Source organism: Diabrotica undecimpunctata, chromosome 9 (assembly GCF_040954645.1).
Source record: "Diabrotica undecimpunctata isolate CICGRU chromosome 9, icDiaUnde3, whole genome shotgun sequence".
In the NCBI taxonomy this organism is placed as follows: Eukaryota; Metazoa; Arthropoda; class Insecta; order Coleoptera; family Chrysomelidae; genus Diabrotica; species Diabrotica undecimpunctata.
The window spans coordinates 15,765,887-15,779,155 of record NC_092811.1 but is presented as its reverse complement, the minus strand read 5'-3'; the positions used below and the strand labels follow the sequence as shown (position 1 = coordinate 15,779,155).

General features: G+C 32.6%; 1 protein-coding gene across 3 annotated transcripts in view; it reads right to left on the bottom strand.

Annotated features, from left to right (window-relative positions):
• Positions 1–13,269, bottom strand: part of LOC140449583 (uncharacterized) — a 584,439-nt gene that overhangs the window by 14,296 nt on the left and 556,874 nt on the right. For all 3 annotated transcript variants that reach the window (XM_072542799.1, XM_072542797.1, XM_072542800.1), the window contains exons 9-10: positions 8,912–9,095; positions 2,657–2,716 (exon numbers count right to left, since the gene is read on the bottom strand). In XM_072542799.1, coding sequence (XP_072398900.1) covers positions 2,657–2,716; positions 8,912–9,095 — 244 coding nt within the window. The remainder of the gene's footprint in view (positions 1–2,656; positions 2,717–8,911; positions 9,096–13,269) is intronic.

Below are 13,269 nucleotides of genomic sequence, written 5' to 3'. Positions count from 1 at the left end.
AAATAAGAAGTAAAAATTAAAAGAATATCTGCCACTAAAAGATTCGATTCGTAACAATTTTCAAAATTTAATACAAAAATGTCATTCGATTAATAACAACATTGAATCATCTGTTTCATTTCTTATAAATACAATTATTATTTTTAAACATAATATTTAGTTTATATAATAATTAAATTTACTATCAAATTATATTTATTTATATTGTATTAAAAATATTTGGTCTAAATTTGACAGCTTTGTCATAAGTAAACAACGTATGTTTTGTTAATACGTTAACAGGTGGCGTTAGGAGGGAACGTAATAATTTATTGAATTTGTTTAAAATATAAGTATAATAAGTAATACAATTACTTTATTTGCATTATGTAAAATCAAACTTATTAATTAAAATTAAAATGCAAGTGAAGTTTCTAAGTCCAAGAACGATATTTTTAAAAAAGAACTTTATTGACAAGGGACTTCTTACTACAGTAAAATGTAAAATAAGAGTGACGCTATTCAATACAAAAGTAAATTTATAAGCTCGGTGACGTCGAGGTGTGGCATGCTGACGCTGTCCTTTTATTATAGGTGAATTAGCAGTTCTGGTTTCTTAACTTGCATATAGACATATACGGTAAAGAGACAGTAATACTCGGAGTATATGCACTAACAGACGATTCCCCGAGAGTAGAAAAAGAAAATTTCACGGAACAAGTTTAACACCAAATAGAGCTAATCAAGAAGAACGTGGAGATAATTATAACAGAAGACCTTAACGGCAGAACCGGAATGAAAGCAAACGATAAAGTAGTAGGGAGATTTGGAGAGGATGAACAAAACGATAACGGAGAACGTCTGATTGAATTGTTCGAACTAAACAACCTAAAAATCACCAACGGATTCTTCAGACATGGACGGAAGCATATATGACATTTATATTTAAGAAAGGAGATAGAAAACGATGCGAAAACTACAGAGGAATAAGCGTAATATCATCAATAGGAATATTATATGGGAAGATACTGCGAGAAAAGATAGAGCAAGGGATAAAAGGCGAAATCGAGGAGAATTAGGCAGGCTTCACGGCAGGAAAATCATGCATAGACCACATGCTGGAAAAGAAAAAAGCAAAAAATAGAGATACACATTTGGCATTTATGGACCTGAGAAAGGCGTATGACTCTGTACCAGGGTCAGAACTATGGGAAGTAATGTAAAAATTAGAAATACAGACGGAACTTATAGAAGCTACAAAAGCTCTCTATCAAGAAAATAAAGTGTCCATTAAAATGGGAACAAGAATCATAGGGGACTTCACCACAACAAAAGGGCTCCTGCAGGGTTGTTCCACATCTCCAACCCTATTCAAAATATACTTACAGGAAGCCTTGACTACATGGACAAGAAAATGCGAAGGCATGAGAGTACCGGTACGAAACGAATACCTATATACATTAAGCTTTGCAGACGATCAAGTAGTGATTGCACAAGACCAAGAAGATCTGAGTTACATGATGAAGAAACTATAAGACGAATATACCAAGGCTGGCCTAGATATTAACCTCGCGAAAACAGAGTACCTATCTACAAGTGAAGAAGACATAGAAGATCTACAGATTGACTACAACGTAACAATCAAAGGAAAGGATAAATTAAAATACTTTAGGTTTATAATCACGAAAAAGGTAACAACAGAGGAAGGACTTAAGCAATGATTAGAACAAACAAGAATAGCAATCCGACAACTTAACTTAGTATGGTGGGATAGACACCTAAATATGAAAACAAAAACAGAGATTTATAAAATATTAGTACGAAGTATTATGACATATGGGGCTGAAAATTGGATTATAAACAAGAAAAACAGCAGTAAGGTAGTAGCAACAGAAATGGAATGACTGCGAAGATGCTGCAGAGTAACAAGAATGGCTAGGAGAAGTAATTACTATTTAAATGGGAATAAGCCACAATTAAAGGTTAAAGCACGTTTATTGACGTTTCAATTTCCACTTCGGAAATCGTTCTCAAAATACAAACATTAGTAAATTAAACAAATTTTGTTTTTTGTTACTTAGTGAAAAAAAAAACAAAATTTGTTTAATTTACTAATGTTTGTATTTTGAGAACAATTTCCGAAATGGGAATTAAAACGTCAATTAACGTACTTTAACCTTTAATTGTGGCTTATTCCCATTTAAATAGTAATTACTTTAACAGGCCACAAGAAAAGAGCTTCAGAACAATATGGATAGGAGAAGTAATGACGAAATAAAGCAAACAACATCAATAGAAACAGACATACTAACATATATAGTAACAAAAAAGACTAAAGTGGTATGGTCATGTAAGAAGAACTAGCGACAGCAGATGTATAAAGAGAATAACCGAAGAGTTAAAAGGAAGAAGGAAAAGTGGACGACCTCGAAGATTCTGGAGGAACGAAGTAGACGACGTCATGAGTAAGAGAGGCCTAAACGATGGAGAATGAGACAAGAGAGAGATGGCGAGGGAAGGTAGTGAATACTGTAGAATCCTTGAATATATATATATATATATATATATATATATATATATATATATATATATATATATATACATATATCTAAGTCTTAAAAAAGAAAACAAAGGGTCTATTGTAAAGATAAAATAGTTAATTAATAATATAACTTACCCATAATAAGCATAATAATAGGTAGTATTGACAAACACACCAAAGCAATTGTTACTACAACTGAAACAAAAATATATATTAATCAAGTATCAAATCTGTTAACTATAGTATATTTTAAAAATGAGGTAAATTTTCAGAACACTTAAATTTCCTAGACTTAAAACACATAGGCGAACCTAATTTACAAACTATACGTTTTATTTCATTAAGGATATGAGTGAATCGTTGACAGAATATATTTCATAAGTGTGTGTAAAATATTGTAACAGTTATGGTTAAGGACATTTTTATCTGTAAGACGTAATCTACAGCGATTTGTTCGTAAATAGTGACAGGTATTGTGAATGCGAACATTAGACTGCTTTTATGCGAATTTCAGTCAGAACTTGAAATATCAACAGAGTAGATAGCGGCGTAATTTTGAATTTGATAAATAAAGGTCGGCAGTGTTCTAGATAACTAACTCCTGCTAAAATTCTGATAGCTTTCTTTTGCATTCTAAAAATTTGAAGTGCATTTTGTTGAATTGCCCCTTATGATTAATTCATAGTTTAGGTAAGAGTGGAATAAAGAAAATATGCCATTTTTAATGTTTCAAAGTTGACAATCCTTGCTAGTTAGCGATTAACAAATAATGAACTTGATAGCTTTTTCTTTAGTTGTGAGATATGAGCCGACCAGTTCAGTCGATTATCTACGGTTATTCCAAATAGTTTAACAGTCTCTTTGTTATATGAATCATTACGTAAATTACTTGCAGATATAACCCAATTTTGCGTTTTATCAGAGTTAAGTTTTACCAAACCATGTGCTAGATTTAGTAGAAACTTCATCATAAGACATTTTTGAATGATCATTATGTTTTCCTGATAAAACGTATGTCGTGTTATCTGCGAATTGTACGGATTTCTACGGAGAAAGAAGTATTAAGACCGAACCTTGCGGTACTCCATATTTTACGGATAGAAAATTGGAGAGATGACCTTTAGACACTACCGCCTGGTCTCTGCCATCTAGATAAGAAGTTATAAGCCTAAGAGAGATACCTCTGATTTCATAGTAAATTAATTTGTGGAGCAAAATGTGTGAAACACAGTCAAAAGCCTTCGACAATTCGCAAAGAGAAATTGCTATGCGATTGCCGCGTTCAAGCCCCTCAAGCACCTCGCTCACAACATTAAATACCGCGTTCGTAGTAGAACGAGTACTTCTGCATCCATATTATAAGTTGCGAAAGTAATTATTTGACTTAAAATAGAAATAAAATTGTTGTTTGATAACGTTTTCAATCACTTTCACAAAACTAGAAACAATGCTTATGGGTCTGTATTTGTCAGTTTTTGAGGAATCACCTTTTTTGTAGATAGGTAGTACTTTTGACTAATTTACTACTTCCGGAAATACTCCAGTTGATAGAATTAAATTAATAAGATGAGCGAAAGATGTTAAAACTATTTGGTAAATGTCTTCTAAAATTTTTTGCTATTAATTTCGTGAACGTTTTTACAATTAGAATTACTAAGAGACTTTATTATTTGAGAGACCTCTTCTTCTACAACGGGACGAAAAAAGGACTTGCTCGAAGAAGGATAATTTTTGTAATTGCAGAGAACATCGACATTAATAATGGGAAGAAATGTAATTATTTTCTCTGCAATTGTAGTAAAAATTGATTTATTTCGTCTGGAGGTAGATCAGGTTGTACCGACCTGGACATTGTATTGTTTCTTTCAAAATTTAGTATTCTCCAGCAGTCTCAAGGTTTATTATTAATAGTAGAAATATAATTTAGTAGTAAAATCACAGTAAGCTGACTTTTAAGCATTTTGTAATTGTCGATTATATTCAAACTTTTTTTAGAATATTCTAGTATGGGATATTCTAGTATAATCGTTTATAGTTACTTTTAGACCCAAAGATGTTGAATATCAAAAGAAGAGTCAGATAATTTATATTAAAATCACCAAGTATGATCACTTTGCTTTACTAAGCAAGGACATTATGACATTCACAAAATTCACCCTTACTCAATCTGTTTACAGTTAAAATATTGGTTTTTATTGGAGGTACATAAATTGCACAAAATTGTAGGATAAAAAGTACATAAACCTTTTACCCTACCAAAAAAATTGGGTAATGAAAAGCCGGAGATGCCAATAAATTTTAAATTTTCTTCACTTTGCCAGTACTCCGAAAAACATATAACGCCATATAAATTTTGATCCAGAAGAAAAGCATTGATCAAATCTACTTTATTTGAAATACACTGCAAATTAACACGAAACATGCTTACCGTACCTTGTCGAATTAGTTTATTTTGATAAAAGTTTGTAGAAGTTTCTAGGTTTCTTCCGCCGTCTTCTTTATGGATAATAATAATATTTATTTATTGGTCATGTGATATTATTGCCCCTGATTTTATCTATTTTATTCAGACTCAGTAGACCTAGGACCCTTAAATATTTTAAAAATATATTTTTCTTACACGGGTGGAGAAAGATCTACAAAGATAGCATCCGTACCGTACCGGGAAGTTTAATGGGATTTCTACTCAATAAAAACCACCACCCAATGAGTAGGGTAAGGTGAAAAAACATATGTAAAAGTATTTCACCATACTTGCTTCACTCTGTGCATATTATATCTATTCTTCTTTGCTTCATTATAAACTTCAACATCCTCGCGGCATTCATTAGTCTGTATTTCTCTGTCATCGCCATAGCAATCATATCATGCGGCATTCATTAGTCTATATTTCTCTGTCATCGCCATAGCAATCATATCAATCAGATAAAAGTGTACGAATAGAATCAGCGGTAGTGCAAAAGAATATAGGAAACACCTGTTTTTGTGAAAGTGATATGATAAGTTCTGATAAACAAAAGTTGGTAGTAAATCCTGACCAAACCAGTTTGGTAAGCATTTTTCATATAAATACACAAAGTTTATTAAATAAATTTGATCAACTTAACATTTTTTTAAAAGATAAAACTTACAATATTTTGTGCTTTTCTGAACATTGGCTTAGAGAATCTGAATTAACAACAGTGATAATTGACAGATACTTTTTATCAACTTGTTACTGTAGAAAAAGTAGAGAACATGGGGGTGTTGCTATTTTCTGCGATGGCAAAATATCTACACGTCCAGTTTCTTTAAATGATATATCTTGTGAATATGAAGGTGAATTTTGTGCTTTGGAAATTATAGATATAAAAACTATTCTAGTATCAGTGTATAGAACAGGTAACGCAGATTTCCAAATTTTCTTAGGCCTATTTGAAAAATTATTAATATTCTGTTCTAATAATTATGTTCAAACAATTATAATTGGGGATTTCAATATTGATTTCAAAGGCACTTCAAATGAATTAAAATATTTTTCCGATCTAATTTCTTCTTTTGGTTTAACTATGAGGATTGATGAATTTACAAGAATCACTGCTACATCAGCAAGTTGTTTAGATAATATTTTAACAAATATAGATAATGAAATAGTTGGGTGTGGTATTGTAGACCCATGCCTTGCTGATCATTGTGCTCAATTCCTGAATTTAAAAATAAAATCTGATCAAATTGACAATGATAGGATATTCAGAAGACACATAACATGTAAAGGCACCCAAATGTTAAAACAATCACTAAAATCTGTGGATTGGTCGTTAATAAACAATTCAATAACAGCAACGGAATAAGCTGAGTTCATAATTGACACATATGTAAAATTAACTGAAGTTTGCTTTCCAGTAAAAAAGTCAAGAATTCATTTTGAGGCACCTGTTTCTTGGTTTGACGATGAACTAAGGAAAATGCGAGTAAACCTTTCGAAGATAAAAATTACTGCTAACCTTACTAGTGATTACACTCTGTATAATCAATTCAAAAAACACTATCAATTAACAATATCAATAAAGAAAAAACTGGCATATGAGCAGTTTTTCTTAAAATCTGATAATATATCTCGAGATTCTTGGAAAGTCATCAATTATCATAGGAATAAAACTCAAAATAAAAAAGTAACTTCATGTAATATTTCATCAAACGAGTTTAATAATTACTTTACTTCGGTAGCGGGAAATATATTGAACTCGTTAGATGAGACAGATGAAAATGATGCCATGAATTTTTTGGAGGGAATATACTCCCCTTGCCACTCGTTGTTTTTAACACCTGTTAGTGATACTGAAGTTAGGAATACATTATACAGCTTGAAAAACTCAAAATGCACTGATTTTTACTTCTTAAACAAACAATTAGTGATAGAAACTCTGGATATTATTATTGATAAACTGGTCATACTTTATAATCTTTGCCTTATCGAAGGAATTTTTCCCGATGTATTAAAAGTAACAAAAGTGTTACTGCTACTCAAAAAAGGATCTCCAGAAGAAATTGAAAATTATCGCCCTATTTCTATTATTCCCATTCTTGGTAAAATTTTTGAAAGTATTTTGAATAACCGCTTAATAGAGTACATAGAAAAGTACAAAATACTTCATTGTAATCAATATGGTTTCAGAAAAAAATGCAGCACTACTCAAGCAATTCAGGAAATTGTAAGGGAAGTAGTTGATGGCCTAGAGAGAGGTCACTTCGTGTCTTTAACATTGTGTGACTTATCTAAGGCTTTTGATTGTGTCTAACACACTTTACTTTTAGACAAAATGCACAAATATGGCATAAGGGGAAATGCTCTTAATTTATTTCGATCGTATTTAATAAACAGAAAACAGGCCGTTTTTTTAAATAATAACTACTCCAATTTTCACAATGTTGAACATGGAGTTCCCCAAGGGTCTATATTAGGGCCTACATTTTTTCTTCTATATCTCAACGATATATTTCATTATATCCACCCCTTAAGGTGTATATGTTTTGCAGATGATACAACCGTTATTAGTACCGACCAGAATCAATATAATTTAAATAACAAAATAGGAAACGATGTGCTTAAAATTAAAAACTGGTTTACACATAATAAACTAAAACTAAACGAGGATAAAAATCAAAATATAGTTTTCAGTTCAGATCGAAGACACATTTTTGGATATAGCATCAAATTGTTAGGGATTTTTATGGATGACAACTTAGATTGGGGCATCCATATAGACAACTTAAGTTCTAAACTCGCCAGTACAATATTTGTAATGCGTAACCTGGTTTATTTGGTACCTAAAAGTACCCTTAAAATGTGTTACTTTTCATTGTTTCATAGTCATATACAATATGGAATAGCTGTTTAGGGCAACTCTGGTCATGCCGACAGAATATTTAAATTACAAAAGAAGGTGGTGAGGATACTTGCTGGAGCGGATTTAAGGGATCATTGTAAACCATTATTTTTGAACATGAGTATTATGCCTCTACCTTCGCTTTATATGTATGCAACACTGTTGGAAATTCACGATAATAAAAATAAGTTTACTATAAACTCCCAATTACATGATCATCTAACAAGATCGAGGGATTTAATTAGGTCACAACGATTCAGACTATCAAAGAGCACAAAGAATTCAATTGATATTCACTTGTATAACTATCTGCCTAACGAAATAAAAATTCTGTCTCCACCACTGTTTAAAAATAGGATCAGAAAGCATTTTTTAACATATTGTTTTTACTCAAAGACAGAATACCTCAATACACCTTTATAACGTGTACCCAGTTTGGTCAGAATACTCTCGATTTACTATCTACATATCACATTGTATTATTGCTATTAAAATGTACTAAGTTTTATGTATTAGTTTATTTATTCATCGATTCGGGAATATTCTTAATTATTTGCACATTTTTGTTACTTCCATATTTCAAAGATTTTTTATGTGACAGTTTAGGTTTGTTTTTTTTTTTTTGGTTAGAGATTTTTTTATCTTAAATTTTTAATTTTAATTCTTCTGCTAATACTTACATATGTATATTACTTTAGCCAATATGGTTAAGTTAATTTTAAGTTTACATTATTATATCTTTTATTGTATTTTTTATACGGACTTCAAACTTTATGTAAAGTGGTCAATAAACGTTCTATCTATCTATCTATCTATCTATCACGAGATTCCAGTTTTTCTCGCTACGCAACATCAGTTCAATTAGCACCTTCCGAGGATTTTTGTCGTTACAATTTTTCATCATATATCTATTAACAAATGGATTTACAATAATAATAACCTTACATTTTCATCATTCTACTATTTTACACACAAAACATACAAATGCTCGAATATAAAAATATAAACTAATTAGCTTACTCACCAGTCTTATTAACTATATTTAATGCCTTGCAAACAAAGTCGCAGGTTCCATTTGCCTCTAAGTTAGCGTCTTTAAGCTGATATGCTACACTTCCATATGTCGTTAGAGAAAGAGCAAGGTTGATACTTTGTGTTTCTGTATTGTTATGGTCTACACAAAGACGGCGCTGCTCATCTCCTGACACCTGTAAAATTCGTAAAACATTGATACGGTGTTTATAAAATAATTACATTATCACATACTATACAGAAAATGAGATAGGAGTAGGTAAAGCAAATATCCAACATTATAAATGATAAGACCATATGCGTGATAAGATCTAAATGCATGGTGAAGAGCTGCACCCTTTACGAAAATGGCACTGTAGGACTAAAGAATATGCGTCTATAAATGCAGAGATTAGACATTCAAATAATATGTATCTACAAGTGTGTTTCCAGTGACTTAAAAGCTTATTTAAAAATACAGTGTTGTGTTTGTGGCGAAATGATGTCAGATACAGGCAAGCTCTATAAACTAAGGAACTTCTGAGACTTCTTCTCACGCGGCTACAGGAAGTGAGAAGGCCGGCATCTCTATGGAACTTGAGACATACACCACGCATCAGGATTCTAACACACATATTAAGTCATCGTAAGAATATTGTCTGTAAGAAAGCTCAAACTGTTTAAGAATTCTGATTGCCGGTGTCCCCTCACCTGCCACAGAGGCTCTGCGAAGCTTCTCACACGTAGAGGCCGGAATCCAGATTAACTCCACGAAAACGAGGATGGGTACTCGAAACTTGAGATCCTCTTCGAGAGCGACGGTCGTAGAGCGTCCAGACTCCAGAAAACTAGGAGGACGCTACGACCGTACGACAAAATCAACAGATCTATGGTTTGCTGCAGCTAACACGTAAAAGTACAACGCAAAAGAGGTTTGTATAAACGAAGAACTTCCTGGCTCTATAATTTTAGAAAGTGGGGTTTACTATCTATTAAGAGACTATTTTAGAGCAACAGCAAGTAAAATGAAGATAGGCATCTTGGGAAAAAAACTCTAGGAAGAGATATAAAAGGAAAGTAAAAAGTGACATACTTTTAATAGACAAAGCGACATATCTATAAACATTTATATACTGGTTTGATTAAAAAATCTATTAGGTACTAAAAAATTTTATTTTAAAACTATTAATCAGGCAGTAGTAATAGATTAAAAAGATTTACTGTGCAAACGCAAAACTGTATAGCTTAGGTCAAAAGAAGATACTAGAAGCAAATAAAATAATACAAATTTTCTAACTTGCTTTACTCTATTCGTTATGTTTACACTGCTGGACAAAAACTCTGAAATTATGTAGACTGTAGGTTATAGATCTCAAAGGAGTAGTTTCTACATTGCAACCTAAAAGATATTTTGTGTAATGGAACAAAAATCAATATATTTTCGAGAACCTTATATATTTGAAAGATAACAAATATGTATCTTCTAGTGACATAATTTAGTGATTAGAGATTTGAATCATATTTACCTGGAATGCAAAATGAGTGAAAGAAATATAGACCAGTTATATTATAGTCTACAACAAGAACAACTGTGTTTTCCAATTAGTATAGAGTATTTACTTTTCCATAAGATAAGAATAATAATTAACTTATTAATTGAAACAGTCAAAAATAAGAAGAAGAAAGAAATAAACATTGTCATTTAAATGAAACAGTGGTAAATATAAAAAACTCATATATCATGCTATAAAAAATAACTAATAAAAATTTGTGGCTAACGGACCTGCTTCCAAGCAATATTCTCTCTCTCTACCTCTCTCTCTCTCTCTCTCTCTCTCTCTGTGTCTCTCTCACAAACACATACACACACACAGAGATAGATAAAATCTATCTCGATACTTGGTGACGACAGATGGTCAAAGACAAACTAAAAGAGTATGAGAAGCAATAGCAACAAGAAAAAGAAAGGGAGAAAGTTATAAGCAACTTGGATCAATAAAATAACTTGTTCTTCTTCTTCTTCGTGCGACTATAGTTACTCCTGCTTGTCTGTCTCTTATTCTGTTTCAGTCGTTGTTGACTGTATATTATCTTTCCACCTTTTTGGCGGCCTTCCAACGGGTCTTCTGCTATACGGCTTGTTGTTTTTACAGATGTTCGCTAATCTATCTGGTCCCATTCGGTTTACATTTTCGTTCCAGTTTTTTTTTCTTGTTTTTATCCTCCTGCTAATATTTTGAATTTTGCATTGTTCGCGTATACTTCTGTTGGTTTGTCTGTCTCTTAATGATATGCCCGCTATTGATCTTAATACTTTCTTCGTCTTTCTTGTATCCGTCCTTGTCTCCGCTGCATATGTTAGGATTGGTCTTACTGTTGTCTTGTATACTTTCATTTTGTTTTCCGTGGTCAGATATTTGTTTCTCGATATGGTTTCTCGGAGGCAACCACTACCCTTGCCGCTTTTGATGCTTGCCTTGTGGTCTCTGTTCTTATATCCCTGTCACTAGTGATCTCTACTCCTAGGTAATTGAATTTCATTACTTGTTCTACAATTTTGCCGTCTATTTCTAGTTTGCATCTACGCGGCTCTTTACTGATAACTATATATAAATTTAGTTTTTTCTACTGATATTCTCATACACTCAGGCGCAAAAAAATCGATCCATGGGTATTATTTGCTGAAAAAAGAAAACGTTTGAAGATATTAGTTTTAAATCAGGTATATATGTAAAAGTATATGTTAGATTAAAATAATTTGTACAGATTATCCAAAAAAAAATCATTTATTTATAGAGACATACGCCAAAACTCAAAAATACAAGAATATTCAAAACTTTCTGAAATTAAGAAAAACATTGATAATAAATCAATATCTAGTGTTTCCCCCTCGGACCCTTATAACAGCCTGTACACATCTAGGCATTGAGGTAATTAACCTCTGGATATCAAATTGATCCAATTGGTCCCATATTTCTTGAAGAGCAGCTGTAAGTTCAGCCAAGTTGTTTGGACGGGGTACTCGTGCTCGAAGACGTCTTCCCATCATATCACATAGATGTTCTATGGGATTGAGATCGGGACTGCAAGTTGGCCAGTTCATACGGACAATTCCCACCTTCTCTATATATTGGTTGACGATTCTAGCACGGTGAGGACGCGCGTTGTCGTCCATAAAAATTATATATCGTCCAATGAAAGGAGCAAAAGGTACCACAAGCTGATCTAAAATACTTGTTATGTATCTTGCAGCAGTCATAGAACCTATATCTACAATAACTAAATCAGTATGGGCTTCTGAACTGATACCAGCCCAAACCATAACGGAGCCCCCCCGATAACTTATTCTTTCCGCAATATTACATTCAAAATATCGCTCTCCGTGTCTTCTCCAAACCCTTTCTCGGCCGTCTGGTGACCTTAGACAAAATCTGGACTCATCTGAGAACAATACATTGCTCCAATCTGCATCACTCCAGTTTTCATGTTCTCTTGAAAAAGCAAGGCGAGCTCTGCGATGTTCTATGAATAGTATTGGAGATAGGGCTGGCCTTCTGGATAATAAATTACCTTCTACAAGTCGTCAACGAACTGTCCATCTGCTTACATCGGCATTTCTCACTTCGCTCAGACGATTTGCCAGTTCAACTGAAGTTAGATGCCGATTTCTCAAACATGATGAGATCAGAAATCGATCATCTCTTTCCGATGTTACCCTTCTACGACCTGATCCTGGTCTTCTTTTGAAGTTACCGGTGTCGCTAAAATGCTGAACTGCTCTTTGAACCGAAGATCGACTAACACCCAACATTTTAGTTGCATAATATTGGCTACGACCATCTTGAACTAAAGTCACCGCCCTTGCAGCATCTGTCGGAGTAAGAGACATTTAGGAAGGATAATTAAATAAAAATATAACACGTTTTGAAAATAAAATCACTACACTAGTATGGTTGTTGAATTAAAAACAACATTCAATGAATATCTACTTGCTTCAGACCCTTTTTCACAAAAACCTGAAATACCAATTTGTTTTAAGAAATATAAAAAGCAATATTAAAAATATTATTTATTTCTCGTATACGAGGTTACACCTAAATTTACATACGTAATTTAAGGTCTCTAAAATTATACAACTTCAAATAAATAAGAAATAAGAAATGGATCGATTTTTTTGCACCTTAATGTATTAAGTTTGTTTGCTGTGATATTGAAGGTGTGGAGCTGCCTTTGTAGGTCATCTTCGTTATCACCAATTAGTACTGCATCATCGGCATAGCATAGTATCATGATTTTATGTGCTCCCATGTGGTGGTATCCGTGTCGTTTTCTTACTTCGTGAATTATTTGATTCATCACCATATTGAATAA